General features: G+C 41.4%; 1 protein-coding gene across 2 annotated transcripts; it reads right to left on the bottom strand.

The window, feature by feature from the left end:
• Positions 1–527: 527 nt before the first annotated feature.
• Positions 528–24,128, bottom strand: snx13 (sorting nexin 13). 2 transcript variants are annotated; one of them, XM_022747084.1, is made up of 25 exons: positions 24,003–24,128; positions 14,576–14,688; positions 14,340–14,442; positions 14,079–14,168; positions 12,111–12,232; positions 11,828–11,946; positions 11,587–11,691; positions 11,367–11,455; positions 11,038–11,121; positions 10,740–10,878; positions 10,475–10,563; positions 10,091–10,190; positions 9,332–9,525; positions 8,981–9,085; positions 8,655–8,825; positions 8,441–8,510; positions 7,652–7,794; positions 7,421–7,528; positions 7,213–7,323; positions 6,533–6,694; positions 6,327–6,398; positions 6,090–6,235; positions 5,573–5,641; positions 5,377–5,489; positions 528–4,665 (listed from the first exon to the last, which is right to left on the bottom strand). In XM_022747084.1, the coding sequence occupies exons 1-25, from the start codon at positions 24,012–24,014 to the stop codon at positions 4,430–4,432; spliced, it is 2,865 nt and encodes a 954-aa protein (XP_022602805.1). In that variant the 5' UTR covers positions 24,015–24,128; the 3' UTR covers positions 528–4,429. The 2 variants fall into 2 exon arrangements, with proteins under 2 accessions (XP_022602805.1, XP_022602804.1); XM_022747083.1 differs by having other exon boundaries at positions 7,652–7,830.
• Positions 24,129–25,489: the final 1,361 nt, after the last annotated feature.

Raw genomic sequence — 25,489 nt, forward strand, 5'->3', positions numbered from 1 at the left:
TTTTTCCTTTTATTTGGACGAATTGTTTGAACATTTGAAGGCAAATACCAAATAGCAGGAAGGACGTTTTATCGTGTTTGTCTGTGAGTTTGTCTTTAACCAGGGTGCGTATTAGCATTAGCATTGGCATTAGCACCCACCCTCCAGTACAATGTCAACAGTACCACAGGCACCAACAGGAGGAGCAGATGGCCCCGTGTCTAAACCCAGCCAGATGTTTAAGGGCTGCTGGAGCTGTCGACTCATCTCCGGCGGTGGTTTGATCCTGTCTGGAGCTTATGTGTTTATGGCAGCCCGGAAAGTGATGAGACGAGGCGGACCTACCTCCATGGGCACAGTGGCACAGATTACATTCGCTGCAAGTGAGTCATATAATACTCCGGACTGTTTAGGTGCAACATTAATTGTGGTCATCATTTCAAAGAAGTAATACACCTGTGTTTAACTCTCAGGTTTGGCTGCGTGGGGAATCATAGTCATCGCTGACCCGGTAGGAAAAGCACAGAAGAAGACTGTGACGTGAGGACTGTTCACAAACAGAATGCAGAAATGAATGTGTTTAAATAGCTCAGACATGGACTGACAGGACTAATGTGAGGATAATGAAACCAACTCAAAGACGCTGCTCTCCAGGACCTGCAGGAAAGTGTGTTAGTCTCATGGTCAAGCATGAGAAGGGATTTATGTTGGCATTGTGTGGATGAGAATCCTGCAGCATTGGAAGTTAATGAGTGCTTAAATTAAAACGGAAAGTGATCATATATTTGGCCAAAATGCTATTTTAAATCTTTGTCATCATTGGAATGCTGTGCATATAACGAAGTTATGCATGTCAACTTTCTACTAGTAATGATTTATCATGAATACAATAATACCAACATTACAATAATGAGTGAGGAAGCATACTCAAGTGTCAGAGCCCTGCCACCCTAATAACTAAGTGAATCCAGTAATAATTAATTAACCTGTGCTTTTCCTACTCAACATGTCGGTGTAAAAAAGCTCATACAGCAGATGGTTCCTATGTGAACATTGTCAGCACAAAACACAACTGATGATTTCTTGCAGTATGTTTATGTTGAAAGATAAGGTGCACAGCCTATTAATGGTTTAGTGTGGTTACTTAAACAACATAAACATTAAAATGATTTCTGAAGATTTTAATGAAACAATTTCAGTCCATGCCAGTTAGTTTGCACTACCAGTCTGCTGATCAATGACTCAGGGCTGAATGAAATGAGTTCTGTCAGTTTTGTAAGAAAATAAAAGTGAAAGTGAAGATCTACAACATTAAAGTAAGAGAATGTACTCTAAATTAAGAGCTGACCTTATTCATAAGAGGACACAGCTCTTTAAAAGCTGTTTAAGGTTACAAGCATAAAAAATAATACAACTTTAATGAATTCCATCTCATGAAGTGCTTTGATCTATAATGTCTCAAGAATGCGGGGAAATTAAATAACTGGCTTTAAAAACACACCATTTTGTTTTGGAGCCGCCACACATTTGTTTTTATGAATATTGTTGACTGGCTCTTCACAAATAGAGATCTATCATTTATGGGAAAATAAGTTTTAAGATAAATGACACAAATCATTAACTGGTCTGGTATAGTTGGTGCTTTTATGTTTTTTAACAAATGTATTTTAGATGTTGATTAACTTAAAATTCATCAGTCCACAAGGTCATCAAACATAAGTAAGCCATTGTAGTGGAAGGCAAAAGACATAGACTGACATGTTTTCTGTTGTTTTGGCTCTGTGCTTGGAGGATGTATCTGTGCTATTAATACAGAGGATAAACAAGAGAAAGTGTGTCACTGTAGATAATGTAGCAGGAAGCACATAATCTTTTTATAACAGTGAAAGGTCTGTCTAATATGTGGGCACCATGAACCACTTTTTATGTTTTTAAACTTCAGCCATTTTAGTCACTTTATGAACAAAAGAATACACTGAAAACACCATACACACTGTGATCAGTTAGTCTGAGTTACCTTTTATTAGTGTTATACTGATCTGAGCACAATTGCTCATAAGGAAGAGTTTGATAAGCATGATGCAAAAAAACACCCTAAAGTCATTTTCAGTCGCGTAAAATGATCATGACATTCTGATTTTTTTTTTTTTAGGTTAAAGAAAAATATGAAAATAGAGTTGACAGTACATTTAGGCACACTATTAACACATACTGTACACAGATATGCACAATTTTCATTATCATAGATTCATATATACTGGGGTTAAAAAACGACAAGCCTTCCTGTATGGAGAGGTGTGCAGAAAGTTAAAGGTGACATCTCCTCCACCATGGGGACAAAATATTCACCTCCCAGAAAGAGAGGCTCAAGTCCATGTCCTCCTACTCAGCCAATCAGAGTCCACCACGGCTGCTCAGTGTAAGCAAATCACAGCAGACGAAGGAGTTCCATCCAATGACTGCAGCAGAATGGGGCTCCGTCCAGCCAATGGGAGAGGCCCTCCCACAGTTGCTACGGTAAGTGCTCATTAGCAGTGATTCCATTGGTCATAGGACGCAGCTCTCCTGTGAGTCTATTGGACAGGAAGAGAGGGTGGGGGGCGGTCCCTCCAGCTGTCAGTTCATAACAACAACGATCTGTTCACGCAACAAAACAAGCTTGAATGCATAAAACGCCACTTATGAGTTAAAAAGAAGCAGTTGTTTGAGGCCGCCTCTGAGCTAGCTATAGCCCAATGAGCTAATAATCGGGCTGTGACACAAAACCCCCCCCCAACACTGCCCAGTCGATACCCAAAACACAGATTCTGCATGAGTGGGTGAGGGATAAGTGGACAATACCCCCCACACACCCAAAACAAAACAAACAAACAAAAAAAACAACTCAGACTTATAAAACAAGTCTGTAAAATAAACATTGTACTTTTACAACAACGGAATGTTAAGTTGTTGGGATAAGAAGACATTTCTGGGGAAACTTCTTTTGTGTTCTCTACTATTAAAACAATATGAATTATTTTTTTCAGTATACAATGATTCAAAATGCACATGCATTAAAGAAAAAAAATATTGCACAAAATTAAAGACAATTTTCTCTGAATAAAAGTGATTAGGGATATATCTCCATATCTCTATCTTGATTTCCTTGTAATGTTCAGTCGTGTGAAGGAGAGCTACCTCTAGCGTGCGTCTCTTGGTCAGTATATACTGTATGTAGTTTTAAGGCTGGTTCACTAGCTCACACTGGCACAGTTTCTGACTGAAGAGGGTTGCTTCTTTGTGCTAAACACACACACACACACGCATACACGCACACGCACGCACACCCGCACACAGACCAATTCACACAAAAATTCTACACAAGCCAAATACAGACTAGACCAGAGAGTACATTCTTTGATAGTGCGCTTGGACAGCCAGAGCTGAGCTTCCCACAACTGCAACACACTTCAGTGTGTCCTCACAGCCTCACCTTTTAGGTCAGTAAAGGTCAACACTGCATTCTCTTTCTTCACATGATTATCAACACGAAGCACAGTAATGTTCAGAGGAATCCCAACATCAAACCAGTACACACACGCGTGCGTATGAACAGCATGAGCTTTGGTCATCACAGGTTATGACAGTAGCATTAAAGGGGATGTGGCCTATTCTTTGAGGATCATGGGCGGCATAGATGATGTAACACTTTAAAGCAAAAAGTGAAAAAAAATCATGTTTCAAGAGAAGCATTGTGGCTGGAAAAACTGCTGACAATAAAAATAAAAATCATCCTTTCGACCCATATTTGTTCAGTCACATTTTAAAAACAGCGCCTCTTTAACCCAGTGCTATTGACATATTTGGTTGCTATGAAAACAAAATATTGTTGCATGTTTACAGGTGTGCAGCTTTTGCAGATCAAATGTCTACAGCATGAGGGTAATTTTGACAACAGCTGAGGGGCCAGTTCAGAGATGGCACACTGAGCTGGCTAAAAGACAGAAGCGGGAAGGTAAGGCAAGGTGTGGGTCTATGCTATCTACTCCTGCAGTTTAAAAACAATACAGTATCTGTGGTCTGTTCTCTGGACCACATGAAAGCAGCATTGACTGGCCCAGGATAAAGCTAAACACAACTAAAAAGTCCAAAAAGGAGGGGAAAATGTAGAAAGTAAAAGACTGCCATGTTCAGTCTTGGTGCAAATTACAGGACTTGTGTTTGCGCATGTGTGTCTCGCAGAGCGAGAGGAGGGCAGAGTGTGTGTTGTTTATCCTTCAGTTCTGTTTTGACAGAAGTAATCAGCTGGATAATTGGAGTGTTTTCATCAAAAAGAGTGTGTGAGGGAGGTGGAAGAAATGGCAGAAATCACACACACATACCATCACATTCACGTCAAGTCCCCCGCTCTCACTCTTAGCTCTCAAGTCTGTGTGTGTCTGGTCGGTCCCGTTGCCTCTGTCCTTTCCTGTCACCTCTTAAGAGAGGAGGATTTGAGTTTCTGGCTGTATCTGTGGATGCGCGGCGAGCGGGAGTGCAGCTTGACAAAGAGCTCAGGGAATTTGTACTGGGGGAACATTGTCTCCAGGAACCCCTCCAGGAAAACGTAGACTAGCCGACGATTCATGGGCTGGTACTGAAACATGTCAAAGACACGCAGGATGCCCTTTCTCGTGGTGTCCGCTCCAATGATGTGCTTCAGCTCATCTGGGGAAGGAAGAGAAATAAAGTGGAGTAGTCAGTGATGAAAAAGAAGAACCTTTTCCTTGTGGGTTCATTTTTGCCCCAAGCTCACACCAGAGCCACTGGAGGAGCACTTAGAGAAGAGTGAAGCATGGAACAGTTTAGTTAGATAACAGAGATATGAAACTCAAGGTAAAAGAAAGTGAAGCAGCCACACAAGCAAAACTTTTACAAAATGAAAGATGTAAAAGGACAGATGATATGAAGTCAGCTACATGCCCGTAGATCCCTGTTAACACAGAGGCTGAAATCTGTTTGACAGTCCCAGATGCTTTTGTGTTTATATGAAATGAAGAAGTCAGCCATCACCCTTGGTGTCTTTCTTCTTGTAAAATTACAAGCATTAGAGAGAAAAAAAAATTCTGAGATTAGTTCAAGTAAGTTTCCTGTCGTTGTGTTCTCTTTGCCTTATTCTAGTGCATCTAGCTGTAATGGGCTCATTACTGCCCCCTAAAGCAGCAGTCACAGTGGGCGTTTTTTCCTATTGGCCTCTAGGGGCAGCAGTAAGCCCACTCAAAAACTGACTTGAGCAAGGCACACTGATGTGAAACTTGTATGTGTTTTCTAACAGTTTGTTTTTAGTTGTACAAGAGAGAAGGCCTTAAAGATTGGGGGGTGAGTGGATTAGGCTGTACCAAACAGGTAGTGCTTAAATGTGTGAGTGCATGTTTTCACCTGGCATGATACCCAGCAGGCTGGTCTTGGCAGCTACTCGTGTCCTCATGCGGATGCTCTTGTCCCGACGGGGTGGTGTCTCAGCCAGTATACCGTTGGGCCAGTAGGAATCCCTGTATGGAGACAGAAGCACTCAGGATTACTCCCAACTCCTCAGACCAATCAGATTTATTTGAAAGAAAAGCAGAGAGGTTACCTGAACTTCTTGACGTAGTCTGCCACCTGCTCCGGTGAGGTCAAGTAGTCCACATGATCCACAATTTTCCTACAGAAACAAAGTAGAGATTTTTCAGATTGTGCTCCGTGTGAAATTACATGACTGTACGGTTCATGTTTTTCAGTGTTCAATAAACCCAGTCATCCCCTTTCACATCACCAAAAGACCTTAACTCCATAGAAGTTGGATGTAGATCCTGGTATCAGTTGGCATGAATGATTTTTTGTCCACAACATAAATAATCAAAGTCCTCCTGAATACTTTACTTTGAGTTCAAATCTACATTCAAAAACTAACAATCATTCCTTAACCAAATGTGCAAGACTGTTAACATGTTTGGGATGATTATGAGATAATGAGTAGAATATATCTCTTATCGGTGCACATTAATAGTCAACTAATTAAAGAATCCATAACTATGTTATATACATGGATGAAACAATTTTAGCCTGCTGCACGTGGCAATATTTTGCCAGAATCTTTGTACATCTCTGACCTGTTGATGGTGTCTCCATACGTGGCTCTGATGAGTTGCTGCAGCAGGTTCTTAATATTCCTGCGCAGCCACTGGTTTTTCTCCTTAAGGTCAAATACTTCATCCATCAGCAGCAGCATTACCCTCAGTGGGATGTTATCATCCACCTGGACACACAAGGCACATATTTACCATTTTACCAGAAATTTAATTAAAAAGAAATAAATGCAGAGCAACCAAACCAACTGACTGACTCACATTGTCATCAAGCTGGGCGGAGACTCGACAGTGTTCAGGGTCGATCTCAGACTTGGGGAGAAGTGGAGGCACCTAGGAGAGCAGAGGAAAGACAGATGATCAGAGGTTGGATGAACTTCTACATCAGAGCAGTGAGAAAAAGTGGAGGGTTGTGGTTCAAGACATTTATTCAGATGCAAAACACTTGCAGCATTTGATGGTGTTACCTTCAATATGGACTGTTTAATGTCCTGACCCAGTCTTTCTGACATGCGGCCCATGTTGTCAGACACCTTAGTCATCCCTTCAGCCAGACTGTCTGGCAGGGCTTTCACTGCATTGGACACGTTCCTCATTGAGCTCCTCAAAGGATTTACAAATGTGTCTATCTGATAGGGGCATGAAACAAAAGTAGAAAATGTATTTTATAGAACCAGTAATAATCCTCTGTCCTGAGTCAAAATCACTTATGCCTATGTCCAAATAACTGCTGAATTAAAGTTTAAAGCTGAGATCTGTAACTTTTAACATGTTCTGCGAACTACAGCATAGATGGTGGACAAATATGTTATTGTAAATCAGAGTGACCAAAAGAAAAAGCATCTCCAATAATCTCCTAATAGTTATTATAGCCCACAGTAAAAAACATTTTAGCTTTAATTTACTGACAGTAAATCCAAACTGTTGCACTGCTGCAATGGAGCTCTCAGGGACACAGCTATATATAAAGTGTTAAAGGTCAACTACATGTACAGAGTTACACATTTAGCTACACATTAAACACGCGCTACAGAGAAGAGTAGCTTAACTTAAACATTACACAACGTTTTGAAGTTATCCATGAGTAAATAAAAGATAACGAAATGCTGATGTTTGTTTAAAAACATTGACAAAAACATTAAGTGACCTTTCGTGCAAACTCTCCTTTGCCCTTGCTGTAGGCCTTGTTTTCTAGGAAGTCATAGACATAAGGAATCAGTGTTGGGCAGGCCTTCACCATCTCTGGGTTCAGCAGCAACTGGAACATAAACACACACACACACATAAGTTATATATATCACTCTACTAAATGATGTACGAAAATATATATATATATAGATATATAAAAGTGTTACCTGGAGGTAAGCATTGAGGTCCTTTTTTCTCTTCTCCAAAAAATCTCTGTCCATGTTGTTGAACGTCTTTTTTCCTGGCAGCTTGAGGATCGATGCCAGGTTCTCAAACTAAAACAAGGAGACAAACAAATGCATGTGTTGTTGCTTCATGTTTTGACACTAATAGCAGCTTTCTTCTGGGATAGAAATGTTGCTGGCTTCTGGGACACCTTCATCCTGACTCACACACACCTGTTCAGTGATCCTCATATGAAAGTCGTGGAAGTCCGAGTAGCGGCGGTAGGTCTTCCAGCAGTCCTCACTGCCGTCCTGGTTGCGTCTGAACACAGTGATGGCGTACAGCGCGTAGGTCTTACCGTGGTCGTTGCAAACCCCTGCAGCACCCCAGAAGCCGGGGAGACAAGCATCAGCTACCCGGCGCGGTAATACATCCAACAGGGGAATGGAGGACGAGGGGGGTGGATGAAAGCAGAAGAAAGAAAGGGAAAGTATGTGCAGATGCAAAGTGTGGGGGAAGAAGAGCGAGCAAAAGAAAGAATGCAGAGCAGAGGGTGTGGAAACGTGATAAAAGGGAGGAAAATGTGACAGAATGACAGGAGAGGTAAAGGAGGGAGGAGGAAGGAAGGAAGGAAGGAAAAGGGAAGAACATAAAAAGATTGAAGCTGATGGAATGAAAAAAATAAAGCATACTGGAACAGGATGAAAGTGACACAGCAGACGCATGCAGATGAATTGAGCTAGGAGGTGAAAAGTTGAAAGAAAAAACATGCAGGGAGGGGCCAGTAGGGACTCGCAGATACCCAATATGCATGACACATTCACACACTGTCGACATATGCAGTTACAACACCCAAATCCCACACCGAGTAAAATTCAAATGAAATGTTTTTAGGCCTGACGTGCATACACAAGCTGTCAGAATCTAGCACAAACCCCTAAAGTTTTCTTCATAACTCTAAGACTGACACTTGAACACAATGTTCTAGAAACAATACTCAGACTCTGTGTGTGTGCCTGTACCTGTGTCAGAGATGAAGGCATGTAGGTGCATAGTTTCATCATGGCAGGCGTTGGACAAGTCGTCCAAAGACTGAAATCACAAGGAAAAAGTTATCATAAACTACAGTTTTGTAACACAAACAACAATGGGACGATGAATTATAAAAACAACGCCAGAGGTGTCTCCACATGTGGATTTTTCTAAGCCCTGCAACAGGAATTGAAGCCGACTTACTAGGTTTATGCTTCCTGTGGGAGAGCCATTAAAAGATTCTCCATCGCCGTCATCAGATCCCCGGTAGCTCGGCTCTTTCAGCATGTCCAGCTCTGCTAGCATGCGGACGTAGAGAGGGCTTTGCTTGAAGGAGGGGTAGTAGCGCTCATCACGTAGCATCATGTCATACACCTGTGGAAAAAAACGTGTGAAACAGATTGTTAGCAGGTGCAAAACACAGGAAGTGAGGCAGATCATTCGAAAGAGAACACGGAACAAAAGGTACTAAATCTATGAAATGCTTCAGAAAATTCACTTATGTACAGAGTAAACGTGACATCATGTACCTTTCTCTGGATTTCATCAAATATCTCTGGCGTGGGATCATCTTTCTGCAGCTTCTCCCCCAGTGTTGTCACTGAGACCTCGTCCACTTGCACCCTGGGAGACGCCTGTTGGAAAGAATCAAAAGCAGACAGACGTAAGTAGATAATTTCGTAAAATATTAGATGACTCACGTTGGAGGAAGGAGTAGTTTAAAGCAGGTACACTTATATGTAATTTTCCATGAAACTGGAGAGCTGAACTTCTGAGGGACCAAAACCTTTTGCTTAAGTGTTAACCTCCTTTATGGCTGAAATGACTTTTGACTTGTGTGCGTGTGCGTGTGCGTGTGTGTGACCTAACATGTCACCTACCTTGTCGGAGAGGTATTGTTCATAGACACCCAGAGCAGCGGCCTTCAGCAGTCCCTTGGTGGTACAGGGCTGCTTCTTGCCATCTTTCTGCCAGCCCTGCATGGCCTCCAGCTGCTGCTGTGCTGTCACCCTGTAGCCCTCCACAGTGAGCCAGAAAAACAGCTCTGCCTGGGCCCCCGCTGCCTGCATGAAGTCTGGACCGACAGACACACACCGTTGTTGCAGTTTTTTGTTACACAAATATATATTACACAAATCTATTGGATTACTGTGCCACTTGAATGACTAACTGTAACTTTGGCTCTGTCAATTTACCCTCAGTTGCTTTTGGTTTTGGAATTTTGGTGATCTAAACTTATTTTACTCAAAAAAAAAAAAAAAAAAAAAATCAAAATCCTAGCAGCATAAATGCTAAAAGGATAGAACCAGCCACAATGTTTAGGCTGTTGGCTAGTGCTCATTTTCCAAACCAGAAAACACACACACACACACACACACACACACACACACACACACACACACAGTCTATCGTAATCTGATCTGTAAAGTGGAGTGACCCATTAAAATCTCTGACGGAGTCATGTGGGACTGAAAAGGAGCGTGCCTAACAAGACAGGTTGGAGTTATAAATTGTGGAGGAATGGAATAAGTTATGGATTATAAAGATGATTAACAGAAATGTTCAGGATTAATGTCCTGGGATGACTACAGTGACGTTTGGCATCCGTGGTATATGTGATGATGCATTTCCAGAATTACCCATGAAGAATTGCAGGGCTATGTTGTGGACGAGGATGTGATCCAGTGGGATAACACACAGCTTGCCAAAGTTGGCTGCCAGTTTCAAGGCATCCACCTCCTACACAACACAGACACAGACACAGGATGAGAAACGTCTGGTACTCACAGAACAGAGAAAACTGTTTTCTCAGCTTAGTCGACTCCCAAAGATAAAACTTCACAAACAAACTGACTTTGAGAAAATGCAGCTGACACTTGCGGAGACAATGTTTGACCATATGAATCATAAAATATAAATAAGAAACGATCAAAATTGATGACACTATAATTCATTTTAGTAGTGCATGTTTTTACTGGATCCTCCAGTGTAAGCACTATAAAAGCTGTGCTGTAGTTTCTTACCTTGCCAGATTGCAGCCTCTGGATCCTGGTCTCACACACCTTCTTCACAAACAGAAGACTGTTAATCTGGTTCTTGATCACATTGATGTCTGAAGGACAAAGAAACAAAAATACATCAGGAGGACGAGAGGAATGCAGTGCAGTTATTGGGACTTTTTTTTTTTGGATGTCCTTTGTGCCTCACACGACAAAAACTTGCGCGCGCGTGTGTGTGTGTGTGTGTGTGTGTGTCTGTGTGTGTGTGTGTGTATCAGTGAGTGCCTACCATCCCCAGCGGTGTCCAGGGAGCGGAGGTACTGCAGCTCCTCCAGCACCTTGTCCTTGACGGCTTCCAGCTCAGCAGGCTTGTCTGTGAGCTTGAGGATGTTCATGAAGGCTTCATAGTTACAGCTGGAGTCCCGTATCTACACGCACACAAACACAAACACACATTTAAACTCGATAACATATACCACTGCATAATGCTGTTTTTGTCCAATTTCATTTGATTTCTGGATTGTTTCTTGGATAGTAAACTAGCTGATATGTGCGTGCTATGGACGTGTGAGTGTGTCAGATCTCACCATCCAAATGACAAACTGGTTGATGTAGTCTGGGTCACTCAGCTGGTTGATCAGAGGAAGCAGCACACCACGCGCCAGAACCTCCTAAAAAAAATAAATAAATAAATAAACATCACATCACAGTGCTTTTCCAGGTACAGTCATAGAAAATTAACACTTGAAACATTGCGTCACATTTGTCTGTTACTTTAATGTGATCAATTCAGGAGCCTGTTGTTGAAAATAAAACTCTAGGAAAGGCTCATGGCTGACTGCATTTTGCAGGACAGTATGACATACTGTCAGTGAGATTGAGAGATTTTGTATTTGTGTATCTTATATGTACTCACCCTTAGGAAGTATCTCATGTTCTTGTTGTGGAAATCTCCAGGAGGTAGTAACAGATACAGAAGCAACTCACACAAGTCTCGAAGGAAACCTGAAACACACACACACAGCTTATGATTAGTTTTTTTCTCGCTACAACATCAAACAGTAGCACATTTGTGGGAAGAGTTCTGCACGACTGTGTCAGATGTAAAACAAGAGAGATTTCATATGTGTGTTTACCTTCTTCGTCTTTGTGTGAAGTGCACACAACGTCTCGACAAATCTTCCTCTCCATCTCCACCTCGGCCTCAAAGAACGAATCCACCAGCTCCTCCGTTATGTCTCCTGTTGAGACGAAACTCTTCTTGGTCACTAAACTCTATGAAACCATTTTTTCTGCACCACAACTGTAAACAAATCTTATTGTGTAGTCTATCAAAATGTGTAGTCGATCACAAAACTCATGAGTGTGTATGCGTACTTTGCTTGTCCTCTCTGTCGGCGAGGCGATCCTGGGCTTTTCTAAAGACACGTAAATGGGTGGCAAAGTCGTCCACCAGGCGAGTGGTGAAGTAAGGCTGCCAGTCCACCTCTTTGGACCTTGACACACCAACACACCAACACACCAACACACCCACACACCCACACCCACACCCACACACACACAACAGTTGAGATATACAGAACAGATTTGGCTTAAATATCAAGGCACAAATGTTAAGAAGCCACGTGTCATTTAGAGTAACTGTGTGCTTGTATTGTACCGTGTGGAGAACTGGACGAGGGCATTCTGCAAAGTCTGTCTGATCTCCAATAAGAAGGACTCATCCTCGCTCAGAGTGTAGTACCAGTACTGGATATAGTCTCTCAGAGCAAACTGGATCACCTACAGAGTGAAAGAAATATGGAGGAAAAGGAGAGAGGAAGAAAGTAAACAACAGAAATGTAATTCAGTTAAGACAACCTCGGAGTTGGACTGATTGAGAGTCAATCAAATGATCAAATGAGAGCCAAATGGGTTAATAACTCTTCTTGGAAAGAAAATGAAATCTGTTGATTGTAAATGTCTAGTACAAACACCCAGGGAATAGATTACTGGGCTTCTAGATCCAAGGAAACCTGGGTTAATCAATCATTTTACTGTAGTCTGTTAAATACAATAGAGATTGCAGCTGAGTATGTATGATTAAATCAAGCCAACACATGAATCAGTGTAACTGTCACTATCTGCTGCTACTGTGTGGGCTGCAGAGGGAGGGAGGATTTGGCAATGAGAAAGTACTTTTTTTAATGTAAGAAAAAAGAAAAAAGGTTTTTGGATAGCATGACACAGGTCTGCATGATGTCACGTTAAGCTGTTCAAGATCTCGAGGTTCACATGCTGCTGAAATGATTAGTGTGCATTCCCAGGGAGGAGGGGAGAACAGAGACTCCACAATAGAGCAGTCAGTGTCATCTGACCATGTCAAACTGCTGAGTCTGCACTTAACTCTGCCGGCCACGCTGCTTTACTGAGGACAATGTGCTAAAAGCTTGTTTTCTAGTGCAAGTGTTGTAACCACAGGGCAGGGTGGAAAGACGAACTGTGTCCACCAGACTGAAGCCACTAAGCTCATGTTCCATGTCAGCAATAGTGACAGGCAACCTAACCATCATTTACAGGATCTTTTTACAACTGTGTGAAGCTGAGTAAATCACCAGCAGACTCAGATTCATTTCAGCCATGCAACGTTTTTTTTTTTTTCTACACTTAAGCCACATGATGGTGCAACACTGGTAGTGTGGCAGCGTAACGGTAGAGAAACTTTCAGTTCCATTTTCCAGACAGTACATCTCTTAAGATTTCAGAAGTGCACATAAATACAGCAATATCTGCATACATGATGTAACTAATCTAGAATACATTTATGAAGGAAAAATAATTTCTTTTGGACACTTTTAAAACAGAAGTCACTCAGTGTTCCTTAATAATTTGAAATGAAATCTGCTTGTTTGAAGTCTAGAGAGAAAGAGGTGATATTTATTTCAAAGAAATAATACAAAAAAAATAAAAAATATTGTGTGAAGATGGCGTGTGTCAATCGTGACGAGCAGAACTAAGGTTCATTCTGTCAAGGCTGTTAAGAAAGAGAAATGCCTGTGTTAAGTGTGTGTGTGTTTTAGAGTTTATGAGGATGACATTTTCATTTGTTTTGCCACAAAAAACAAAAAAAAAACTAACAAAAAAAAAAAAAAACTAACAGACATCCTGGTCCAGACTAATCTGATGACACACAAAACACAAGGAACAAACTTCCTGTGAACAAGAGGCACAGAGGCTTTAGGAGGTCATGTAGTGTTTGACAGTGATGACTACTTTATGGCTTGAGGCCATAAGTTGCTGACATAGGCCAGCTGATGGGTCAGACAGTGACCCAAGTGGGGCAGCGTCCAAAAGGTCTGGAGTGTCAGCCCGTCATAATCCTGTTATCCTCTGTCAGCTTCTCGTCTTAGCTGTTGTCTCAGTTTCATCTGTGCACTGCTGATTTTTCTGGCCAATCATTCTACTACTCTGCTACCACTCCACTCTGTTACTCTCATAGCTGAGTGAAGTAGACAGTCAGCACTTCAAAACAAAAGGCTTTCTTTCACAGTCTGTGCTGTACAGTTCATAATATTTGTACTTTACAGTGTGTCAAATGCACAGGAAGCCACAATACGTGATGTAAAGATATGCCCACACGCACACACACCTGTTGTAGTGGTTCATCAATGAAACTGGAGCCAGTTAGTCTCCTGTCAATCTTTATAGGCTTGATCTCCAGCTTCATCTCATCCAATGTCTGAAAGAGAAATACACAATGATGTGGTGAAATATGAGCAATCACATCGGTAAGAACTTGAAAGCTCTGCGTGATATCTGGAAGGGCTGTCCTCATCAACAGAAACTTGATTAACAACTAATTAATTTGTTTGTGTAGGTGAGGTCAAAATGTGTGGGTGTGTGTTTTTACCTTTAGTATACCAATCTGTGTGGATGGTAGGTAAGAATGCTCGCATTTTTCCAGGTGTTTCTCTGAGTTTATCTTTCCATAGAGTAGAGTGACCGCAAAGCCCCTGGAAAACAGAAGCGAGAACAAGATGAGTTAAGAACTGATCTACCAGGCTCCTGTACAAAGTGCTGTGGTTAATGTGAAAGAGCAGGCTTATAAATAGACATGATATATGGTTTACAGGTCTTGACACTCACCCTCCAATGAAGCAGAAGATATAAAAAGCCAGGTAGAATATGGCAAAGGGTCCAAAGGTGACGAGGAACAGCACGACTCCAAGACCCCCCCATCCCCAGATGGACAGACTGGCCTGAAACACACACAGAAAAAAAACACAGGCTGAATACTCCGTGCTCTACTACTTATACTTAAACAAGTACAGACTTCTCCGCCAATATTCAAGTTAGTCTGAAGATCATTTAAGTCAGAAGAAAAGCTTCCTGTCTAAGGTCCGATCAACACATTTAAATCTTCTATCACTGACAAACAGGTCTTTTAATTTGCAGCCCTGACACCAACTAAAGTTACATTATTCATATTTTAAGGCACTAATTAAGATTTTATTTACATTAGTACTATTGCTAACTGTTGCTACCATTTACCATATGATGGTATACTGCATGTAGAAACAGCCCTGCGTCTTTGTTTTGATTCAAACTCTTTGGTTATAAATGTGAATAAACTTGTCAAGTATAGTCTAAAATGGCTTAATCTTTTCTCCCAGCCCCATCATAAATCCCCTGCATAAAACTGTTTGGGCTTGACTGCTCACTCCATTGTGAAGGAAATATAGCAATAAATCAGCAGCGTTAACTGTACTGTACAATGACGTCATCCACAGTCTAGAAAAAACACTGTTCTACACTTCAGATGTAGGCACAGGAAAATATTACTTAAAAAGACAAACTGTGGTGTGTTGTATTGTTAGAGAGTATCTGATGAAGTGTGTGTGTGCATACGTGTGAGTCATATCCTATGGTTTTCCTGTTATTGTCAGTGCAGGAAACCAAACTCTTGTTTCCAGCTGGCAGCTCTCTGTCCCAGTTTTCCATATAAGTTAGTCTAGAAGCTCTATTTTCAGTCCCATATTGTGCCAATGCTGCAGATGAAATCGCTGCAATGATAACACACCAGAAAATATAACTGTTAAGATAAGGAAGGCAAGGTCAGGCTGGCAGACTGAACCTACTGTCACTGTGTAAGTAGCACCGGCACAAACAGCAGAGCTAATACTCACTCAGGTCAGTTCAATTCAGGCTGAGGGTTTTTAAACTGAAAGTGACCTCAACCATGACTGCTGAAGCTTTCACATCACATAGAATAGGTTAACTAACTGTTCCCTGTCATTTTCTGAGGTCATGTTCAACCATGACATCAAAAGCAGGTTATTTGCTCTGAGATGTAGACTAAAGCATGACTGGATGCTTGGTGACATGTGAGACTGAATCCACTCCAGATAAAGAATGGCCCTCCTGCTCAATACCTCAACCTCCTGCCCAAATCACGTGGGTCCTCAACTCTGTGGACATTCATTCACATTCTTGACCTAAAAAGTACAAGGACTGTCTTTTTGTGTATAAATGGAGCCCCCAGCAACCCTGCAAAGGATAAGCAGATAAATAACTGATGCATACACACATATGTATATACACACACACATTCTACATATATAGTCTACATAGACTGATATTTGCTATTTATACATTATGCTTATCGCAGATATATTGTATTGGTGTATCTGTTGCCTGACAAGTAACAAGAACTTGCAGTGCAGAAATGCCAAACTAGCTTTAAGGTAATTTCATTTAGAAACCATTACATAGTTTGTCCCACTCAGTGAAACAAATCTAAGGAATCTGTATCAATATTGTTTATGTTATGTTACAACATATGTGCATGTTTGTGTGTGTCTGCATGCTGGGGTTGTTATGTGAAGGATGATTCTGACATAATGCTCCACAAACTTAACCTTCCTTGCAGGTGCCGGCTGGACAAATGAAACTAGTAAACAAGTAAAGGACTATAATATATGTAGTGTCATGAGGTTAATTTGAAAAATGCAGTTATCGGCATAATGGTGGTGATATGTGAACAACTCTCACAGAGTCACACACTGTATCATGCTCACACTCTAACTGTACAGCCGTCACAGTAGAGTCACTGACAGACTTCGTGATGATCAACAGTGATGATCTTCGGCTGCCCTATATTCATACTAGAGTTCCTAAGATAAGCAGATCCACTGATGGAGCCAGATAGGAACAGACAGATCTTCCTCAGGACACTGACACATTGTTCTCACTGCCACAGCCCGCTATGGAAAATCGGATGACACACATTAGATTGGCTGCCAAGTGTGTCGCATTCGGGAACATGGTCCAGCCCTGGATTACAACGTATAGCATGACCACTGATCACTCACGTGATCATTGGATCAGGATTGGACTGAAATAGTCACGTGACACAGGCAGTTGGAAGACAAACAACACAAGTGTAATGTGCAATCTTTACAAAATATACAGCATGCTTTAAATAGAATAATAATTTCATGATTTACAGGTGTTAATTGTGGATGGTAATGAAAAATTAGTTTTGTTGTTCAGAATCATTACACCCCTGGAAATCTGTAAAACAGGTACCACCTGTGACTCCATCAACATTCAAATCCGGATTTTTACTTTCTCAAAGTAGTCTCAAAGTGCTCTCAAAAGACCACTTAACACAGGCTGTTGCATAAGGCTACTGCAGATGACTAAGAACTGAGCACCTAACTTAATCAATCTGAGTATTAATGCCTGATTAGATATAGGAACTACATTTCACTAAACTCTGTACAATAGTTTTTGTTCAAAATCACTTTCAAACATCTCATGATAATCTACAGTCGAGGCTGAAGGCTGCCAAAGCTGCCAAAGCGCACATGCATGCCTCATGACTAGGATGCCCTGATGAAGTTTTCTCTTGTTTCCACTCCCACTCTGCGTCATTTAACATGGAGTGTCTGCTGATGCCAGGTATCAGCACCAAAAAGATTAGTGGTTGGGATACCAACTGCTCAAAGTATGGCAGTGGGCAGGGTGAACAGCATTACACAGGCAGGTATCGGGGTGCATCATTCAAAATTCAAAGTGGCCACTATTGTCTGCGCTGTTCTATGGTGCACCAAGAGCATGACTGGTTACAATAAACAAAGGACTACAAACAGATTAGACTTCATGAAGCTGATAACAGCCAATTAAAAAAATGACTTGACTGGCTCCAGTTCAAAACATGCAGATCAGCTTGTGACATCTGTCATCACCACACCAGCTGAGGACCACTGATTACACAGCACAATGGGAAAATTAAAACCTGATTCTGATGGCTGTCAGTGGGGTCTGCTGACCCAGACTTTATTTATACACTGTAAACCCACAGCCTACTAGACAGGCTAAGATCTGTCAGACTGTAGGCTGAGACAAGACAGCAGAACTGGTTTTAAACATATAGGTCATTACACTAACAGAACAACAGCATCTATGAGCACGCCTTGGAATATATGGGGCGCAGCAGAGAGTCACTTCATTTACAAACCTGGTTATGTGAGAAATCAGGTTAGGGCAGGAAATATTACATGTTATTCCACTGCAATAACCTGATTACTCTAAACACCACATTTGCATGTATGTCAGTAATCAGTTCTCTCCCCTAAACCCTTCCATATTTTGAACCAAGGCTGATGTATGTAATTGTATTAGTTATGTAAGATGTTTTAGACCGAAGAGTTTTTCTTTTTTGTTAAGAGAGCACACATTTTTTTTCTTTACTGTCAAAACCAGCTTGTTTAGATTTCTGTATTTCAATTTCATTCTTACAATTTGATTATTTTGGATAAAAGGAAGCGCTGGTAATGTTTAATTTCATTGCCCAATGATGATTTCACAGTTTTTGCTGTATGAAATATTTCTCATGCAATAGCACTCATCTACCAACCTTGTTAAACATATACATGGCTAAGATCAGGTGACCCAGCAGAGATGTAACTGTGTTAACCACATTTCTCCTCTTACAGTGATTAAGGAACCAGGTTTACTGAGTTTACAGAGTTTAAGAAAGTTATTGCCAAAATCTGACAATAACCAAATGTCTTGAGTGCATACGTACACGCTCGTGTCCGGACTGCAGAATGTGTCCAAACTGGCTAGACTACCCCTTCTTTAACATGTCATAACTGGCTGGAACCAAGTCACTAATAGCAGAGTTAGGACTATAGGAAGACAAGAAGATGACTACTATTACAGTTGAGCTAGGAGTGGTAGAGATACAAAGGCACTATTCACAGGACAATTTACACCCTGCCTCAAACTTTGATTATCTTAAATGAATGGCAATGTCCTGAAACTTCCAAGCCAACAATAACGCAGTAATCAGCCACAATGTTGTAACCGTTTACATGAAAACCAAATTATACCCTAGGTACTAACTTTCATGCAAACATCCACTAACAGCTTGACCTTCAGAAACACATCTACTCTATTTAATTTTCACCCACACAGTAATCACAGAGAGGGGAGTTACACCACTGTTGGCAGTGTTCAGAAGCAGTCCACTGTAGCCATTACTGACACATTTATTACCACCAGGCATAAGCTACGTGCTGACAGGTGACTGTATTATATACACACAAGATAACGGTGTGATAACTAAGTCTTTTAACTGTCCGGATGCACCTGTAGCAGCAGCTACTTGCTAAACCTCTCTAGTTGACGACATAGACCTTGGTAACCATACACTGCCAGATACGTCAGTCATTTTTGAAATAATTCAAACCTGATTCAGTGCATGCATGTGGGGTGGTTTTGTGGTTGTCAGAACTAATTGCATACAGTGTTTCTAGTATTTTTGTAGAAAGAAGGGCTGGGGGAGTTTAAGTTCTGATACCCAGGTTAGGTAGGCAAATTCCTCTATCAGTTTCAGTGAATCCTGTGGTTCAAAAACAGCTTTTATTTGGACAGTCTGTTTCTTTTTTGTAGGATATATGCATTTTTCTAAGTTCAAATGCACTTTCCCATCTGTAAAGGAATAGCGCAAGGAAATCCTGGCCAAGTCCCTTGTACTCAATGCAATCTTTCCCGAGAAAGTATTTGAATGTAGTTCAAATGGGTAATGTAAGTCTGGTCTGACGTCAGTGGTGCCAGTGAGTGGCAGCAGGGAATGTGGAGGCTATCAGTACAGCTCTGTGATGAGGTGATGAGGCTGTGGAGGCTTGGCTCTGTAGGAGAGATGATAACCAACACTCTTGAGTCATTACAGCTTAGACAGGGTTTTAAACATGAACCATCTGTTCCAGTGATTAACAACAAAGCCCATCGGGGACACACATCTAAACATCTAGGCAATTCCTTACGCAACCCACACTGAATAGATGCACATAAACATGAACATAACAATACTTACAGCCTCTAAACGAGATGTGTGCGTATGCAGAGACACAAAATTACTTTCACTGGACATTTAATCCAACGCCTGGACAACACCACTTAAAATAAAATCTTAGCATTTATGAGCAATACATCTTGTACAACCTCATAAACCACCATTTTTTTTTAATAAAAATAAATCCACACACAACTACACGCATAATGCACTTTGCATACCTAGACATACACGTGTGGGAAAAACTGCTCAAGGGTAAATATTTCTATTTTTGGGACCCACGCACAAGCCCGCAAGCGCTTAGCTGCAACCCTGATCAGTGTGGTCATTGGGCGAGAGGTTAACTCAGCCCATTAAAGCTCTCCTGCGGGAGTTCCATAGTTATTGCCTGAGAGGGAGAGAAAGTAAGTATGGCTGAGTGGTCTAATCCACCAGAAAAACCATAATAGACAGAGCTACCATATTAACCATGAGAAGAAATCTCGATAGTAATATATTCTATATTATACAGTATACAGTAGGAGTATATACACTCAAACTGAGGAAAAAACTAAGCATTAGAAAGTTAGTCTGTCTCAGTCTGTGCATTAAAAGACCTGTCAATCAGTTGCAAGTGACATCAAGGTCCAATGCTGTGTTTTACTTTTGGCTACCCTTGTGTTTACATTGAAAGAGTGATAGTTACACATTTCTAAATGTTAAATACAGATTACTGAAAAATCTGAGGGAGGGGTACTTTTACTTACACAGTAACAAGCTTGCATCAAAATGTTGCTGAAGATTTTGCCAGTGGTAAATTGTCTTGTCTGCAGGTTGGCTGAAATCCTATTTATCAGTGTGTCTAACCTATTCTGTCATCTGAAGGTGGTCAGCCGCCCGCTGTCTTCACTGACAGCCCACGCTGACAAACGACAGTCAGTAAAGCAGATACTGGGAAAATCTAGCTGCTCGCTTATTCAAAAGCTGTGCTGTGCAATCTCCTACTAACAAGCCTTTAGCTATCATTAGCTCAACAAAATTAACATTAGTGAAGTAACAAGCACAGCAGGAGAGCGATCACTCAAGGCCACAATGATCCACTCTTCAACAATCTCTTAATGAACGCAGCACTTCTCACCTTGTGTAAACTGCTCTTCTTTTGTAATCACTGTAAAGCCAATGGTTTTTGATCAGCAGAGTAGTTCAACTTCCACATGTTTGAAAATGTATCAAGTGCAGTATGTGTGAGTATATGTACACAATTAGCACTAACATTCATTTACAGTAGGTGTGTGGTGGGGACAAAAATGTCAGGCTGTGAACATGGAAAGTTTTATGATCAGCACCTGAAGCACATTGTAATCTTTGGCCCTGCTGACACTTTGCACTATAATGCATAGTGGATGATCTAATCACACATGGACAGCTGTCACTAAAAAGGAGCGTGACTGCACAGGAAGTATTAGACTTTCTAAGGTGGTCATGGATACATGTTAACAGATGTAGGATGGGTGACATATTAAAGAAAAAATTTGAATAAATGATGCTTTGGTCTGATGTGTTAGATGCTTTCCACCACAAGAGAGAAAATTAGTAAATACCTTTTTGAAGAATGGGGTTCATCTCTATCTCAATCTCTCATCTCAATCTATACCAGGGAGAACTGATGTTTTTCTGGCAGTTTGAGATCGCTCAACACTTTTCTAAGAAAATTACGTTTTTTTCATTTGATTTGTCACCCAACTGTGGCTCATACACCCACAATCACTGTCTGTAGCCAAGGTGAGGTACCAGGCAGTTAGCCATCTACTCTCTAGCTGTATGGCCAAGCACTATTTTGTTCCCCTATTTTTCTGTCCAGTTTGGTATGGACTGCTCTCTGGAGCTGTAGCCTGTTACCCTGGGGAGGGTGAAGTCAGCCACATGCCTCCCCTAATACATATTGAGTCCCCAGCTACCTATTTTCACCTCCTAGTGAGATATTGCTCCAGGAGGGCGTATCTGGAGGTTTTTGTTATTCGCCAAAGATCTCAGCCAACTAGTACAAATCACAAGACCAGCAACATCCCACCAGCTGGAACACGCAACCATCAGGACACGCATCAACTGGGAATTGAACCCTGACCTCTGAAACAGTCGACGTCTGAAGCACCTGTGCTTCCCCTAATTTACTGATTTGATTTAATTTAGAAGCTGTAAAAACACACATAAAATAAAGCAAAATCCAATCACAACTGGAGACAAAAGTCTAAATCTGATGCCAAATGTGAACTGCATTCTGAGTCTCAGCATGACCTAGACTCATTGTAGATATACCTGGATACGAGACACAAATCTGAAGGGGGCTTAATTCTTGAAAGGTGTTAGCCTGTTTGACAGTGCAACCACCTCTAGTCACAGAGGGAAGGAGGGAGAGGTGTACTAGGTGACAGGCAGGCCTGATTTGACAGCATGCTGGCCTTAATGTCCACCAAGCTTTGATTAAGACACCTTAATGAGATTTAGACAGTGGTGAAAAGCACTGAGATAGCTTTGTGTGACTGTGGATGAATACACAATGCACTAACATCTCCCTACAACAAACCAACTATATAAAAGTTATGTGGGTATGCCATTCACTAGCAGGAGTAAATTCTGCCAACCTGTCTACAGCTTAATGTGATCATACAATTCAATGAGCAACAAAACTACAAAACACAAGAGCAACAGTTAAGCTACAACTTTCTGTGCAAATATGCATGAAATGGCACAAAGATACAAACACTAGCTGAAAGCAAATAACTACATGGAACACAATGATCGTCAAAGTCTGAGACAAACCCAAGGAGGTGAAGGAGAAAGAGAGTAGGCTTATTGAGAGGCAACAGTGTTTTTGTGCAAGATCTGTGTTGATGATGACAACAATGGTGTTGACCAAAAGGCCCCCATATGTGTTATAGTTGCAAGTGCATCTCCATCTGACCTCACCTTACACCTTATATCCATAACAAAGCTGACACTACACAGCTAATGTAAATCACAAGATAGCCCAACACAAGTCCATCATTCACTTCAGACTAAAGGTTAGCAGAGAGCACCATTTTACAAAGAGCTACTGTCAAGATGAAGTGAAACACCTGACTGCACTTTACACAGAAATCAGTACTCCCTGTAAAGCATGCACAATAGTGCAGTGGCAGCTGAGGCCTCATTACCGAGGCTAAACCTGTACTTAAACTGCTGGATAGGTGCCCAGACGTGGGTAGGTCACCTGCCGCTCAGGTGAGGTGGACACTGTAGTCTTGTTTTCTTGTCAGCAGATATCGTGGCCAGTAGTCTATAAAGTCAGGGAACCCAGTGTGCATTGAAAAAGTGCATCACGTGAGAACTGTAGCAAAACTACAATGTCATCGCAAGTAACACTGAAAACGGCTTGTCACAAATGATTACAAAGCCGTGGCTAATCTCTCCAACCACTGACCAGCTACAATGGACTCAAGACACCTTATTAATATTTCAAGACAGGCCTGTGTTAGGCCAGTTGTTTGTGTCTGACAAGGGAAGGGAGCGATTCTGACTGACAGGCAGCTACTGAATGCAACTGGAAACAGATCCACCGGACAGCTGTGTATAAACGTCTCAGACCTTCTCTGAAGTTAAAGCTAAATGAGAAGGGAAATGCCACAACACAACGTATCAGTCGGACCAATCATTGCTTAATATGTTTGTTACCGACGTGAACGCCTTCGAACTATAGAGAAAATAGTGAAATAACCAACAGCCCACAACTGTGCTGTTAATCAATCTTGCTGATACTAAATAGATAACTTTCTTTTGCCTTTAACATTAGGTTTTAGCTCCACTAGCCGTACAAACAGGTAACGCCCAGCTCACCTGTGTTTGTTGTGATGTAGAAATTCGTTGTTGAGGGACGTTACTCATAATCTAAACGCATACTACCGACATTGCCTGTGTCGAGCTAATTTACAGCACGGTTTTGACAGTGCTGATATCCTAAGCTCATCGTATTAACTTAGCGTTAACCGTGTAATCCCGGGCTGACTGCCACTTATAGCAGACGGGCTTTCGGAAAACGCCGCGGCTGTGTGCCGTCCTCTTCCCTGTCAGGCTGTGTTTACCTGCGGGGCTAACGCTAAGGCGCTAGCTGCTACAAGCTAACTAGCTATGTCTATCACTGGAAAACAAACTACTGTAACGATACACGCGTCGATTTCACCGGCGCTAACTTACCTCTGCAAACATCGTCTAAAAGGCTGTGCGTGCGGTGGCTCTGGCTAACCCCACCACATTGTACCATGCGAAGATGAGGTTATTTTCTCGGTTAAAAACGGTCGTATTTCCAATCTCCGTACTCTCCTCGGAGCGTCGCCATGTTTGCCAGGTTTACGTCTTGGGTGCCCCGTTTCTGGACGTCGCCGTGCGATTGGCTGGGAAGCGATGACGCAGAACACACCCGTGACGATTGGCAGACACAAATGCAGTGATAATTGACTGACCTAAATACGATCATATTTCACCAATTTCCGACATCCCTTACTCAGGGAAGCTTTACTTAAATTAAATATTATGGTATGGTATTTGTTTTTATCTCTATTATGTTGCCCATATGTAACCTTGCTTCAGTGAGCAAAACTCAATTTAACATAATGTTTATCTAAGAAAAACTGTATAAGGGTTGTTTCTGTAACTATAGTCATTTTTAAGTCCCAGCAATGCAATTTTGTATCTATAATGAACATTTTTATGTGATGCTTGAAAAATATATACACACTGTTATTACACATCTTAATACATGTCTTTTTTTCATTACTCATCATTTATATGATTATTTTCATCTAAATGCGCCCATCCCACACTTGAGTCCTAACAGCAACACTGAACAAATGTCATAGGAAAATATTTTTTTTCAGAGCAGAACAAGAGCTTAGTCTCTTAGTAAACAATAGTTAACAAATGACCACCCACATAAAACAAGGACAGATTATCCCGGCGGCCTCCAACCTCTAGGGGGCCTCCAAATCCCCATCAACTTTGGCCTCCTCCTGTCTTTGTTTTATTTATTTACTTATTTTTAAATAATCAAATCAAATAAACGAATTATGTGTGTGTTGAAATATGAAGCAATGAATGTAGAGTTGCTTTATTTGCAAATAAGAAAAATATTATGATTGGTTTACTGGTTGTGTCTGTAGCATGATGATGACGTCAGGCAGGTGAGGTGGTGACCATGGGAATTTAGCGGCAAAGCCGGGCGGCTGATTGAGAGACACTTATCAAAACATTATGTAAAACAAACGTTAGAGCAGCAGCAAAGACAAAGCCGGAAAAAGAGAAGGATATCAGAGAAACTGAAATTCGTTAAAACATACCATCTATCTAAACCTTTTTCAAAAGTCGGCTTGCTAGCATTAGCAAGAGTCTGGAGAAGACGATGCTAACGTCAAAGAAGAGGACAATAACGTGGCAGCCATTAAAGTTAGTTCAGCTGAGTATTAGAGAGCCACACACCTGCAGCACTCACCTGTTCAACTGCCCCACCTTCATATCCACTTGAATCTGACTGAGACGCGGCTGTGGCAGGTAGGTTACCAGTTTAGCAGCCCCGCAATTTATCTACTACTTTTGACCCGTAAGTTACTTTTAGCTAACTAATTCAACAACAGTTTCAGCGCGCGCGCTTGATGGAAGAATCTGAATCAAAGACCTGTATTGGTGGA

The sequence above is a fragment of the Seriola dumerili genome, unplaced genomic scaffold, assembly GCF_002260705.1.
Source record: "Seriola dumerili isolate Sdu_G_001 unplaced genomic scaffold, Sdu_1.0 BDQW01000110.1, whole genome shotgun sequence".
In the NCBI taxonomy this organism is placed as follows: domain Eukaryota; kingdom Metazoa; phylum Chordata; class Actinopteri; order Carangiformes; family Carangidae; genus Seriola; species Seriola dumerili.